This window comes from Penaeus monodon, chromosome 22 (assembly GCF_015228065.2).
Source record: "Penaeus monodon isolate SGIC_2016 chromosome 22, NSTDA_Pmon_1, whole genome shotgun sequence".
Lineage (NCBI taxonomy): Eukaryota > Metazoa > Arthropoda > Malacostraca > Decapoda > Penaeidae > Penaeus > Penaeus monodon.
The window spans coordinates 8,225,700-8,226,697 of record NC_051407.1 but is presented as its reverse complement, the minus strand read 5'-3'; the positions used below and the strand labels follow the sequence as shown (position 1 = coordinate 8,226,697).

At 51.3% G+C, this 998-nt stretch overlaps 1 protein-coding gene across 1 annotated transcript in view; it reads left to right on the top strand.

Moving 5' to 3' along the window:
• Nucleotides 1-998, top strand: part of LOC119587323 (glycine-rich cell wall structural protein-like) — a 10,532-nt gene that overhangs the window by 159 nt on the left and 9,375 nt on the right. Inside the window, exon 2 of the mRNA XM_037936072.1 lies at nt 114-918. Within this exon, the coding sequence (XP_037792000.1) occupies nt 114-918 (805 nt within the window). The remainder of the gene's footprint in view (nt 1-113; nt 919-998) is intronic.

Below are 998 nucleotides of genomic sequence, written 5' to 3'. Positions count from 1 at the left end.
CTAAGAACACACGTATATAGATTCAGATATAGAAAGGTCACATAATGCGAAAACAATTCATGATATAAATAATCCCTTTGAAAATATATTCACTCTACTTGTATATTCTAAAGGTACTCTCGGCACTCGTGGTCGCAGCTTACGCGGCACCTCAAGGCTACAATTTGGCCTCGCCATCGGGAGGTGGATTTTCCCACGGTGGAGGTCACTCATCCGGAAGTGGTTTCTCTAGTGGCGGCGGAGTCTCCGGTGGAGGATTCTCCAGTGGCGGTGGAATCTCTGGTGGTGGATTTTCAAGCAGCGGAGGAATCTCTGGCGGAGGATTTTCAAGTGATGGTGGAATCTCTGGTGTAGGATTCTCAAGTGGCGGTGGAGTGTCTGGTGGAGGATTCTCCGGCGGAAGCAGCGGTGGATTTGATGGTGGATCTGGAGGTCACGCTGGTGGGTGTCGTGATGGAGAGATCCTGCATGTGGATGGATCTTGTGTTGTTCCTGTAATCACGAGAAATGTTTTCCTGTATGATGCTCCTGAACAACCTCAGCTAGCAAGCGGTCCACCACCAAGTGTCCCACCACCAAGAGTTGACCATAACGTTCTGTTCGTGCGTCTTCCTGAAGGAGGAGCAGGACCTGAACCCATCATTGTTCCTCCACCAAGGCAAGAGAACATCGTGTATGTCCTGAACAAGAACGATGGAGCAGCAGGCCAGCGAGTAATCGAGGTTACTGCTCCTCCAGCTACCAACCCCGAGGTTTACTTTGTCAACTACGAAGAGGGAGAGAACCCAACTCTTCCTATTGGCGTGGATCTTGAAACTGCTCTTAATGCTGCCGCTAGTGCTGGTGGTCAAGTGATCGGAGGCACCGGAGGATCAGGTGGATTTGGAGGCGATGGAGGATTTGGCGGTAGTGGATCAGGTGGCTTTGGCGGTAGTGGTGGAAATGGAGGATTCGGCGGTGCAGGTGGAGTAAGTGGAGGTTTCGGTGGCGTAAGTGGA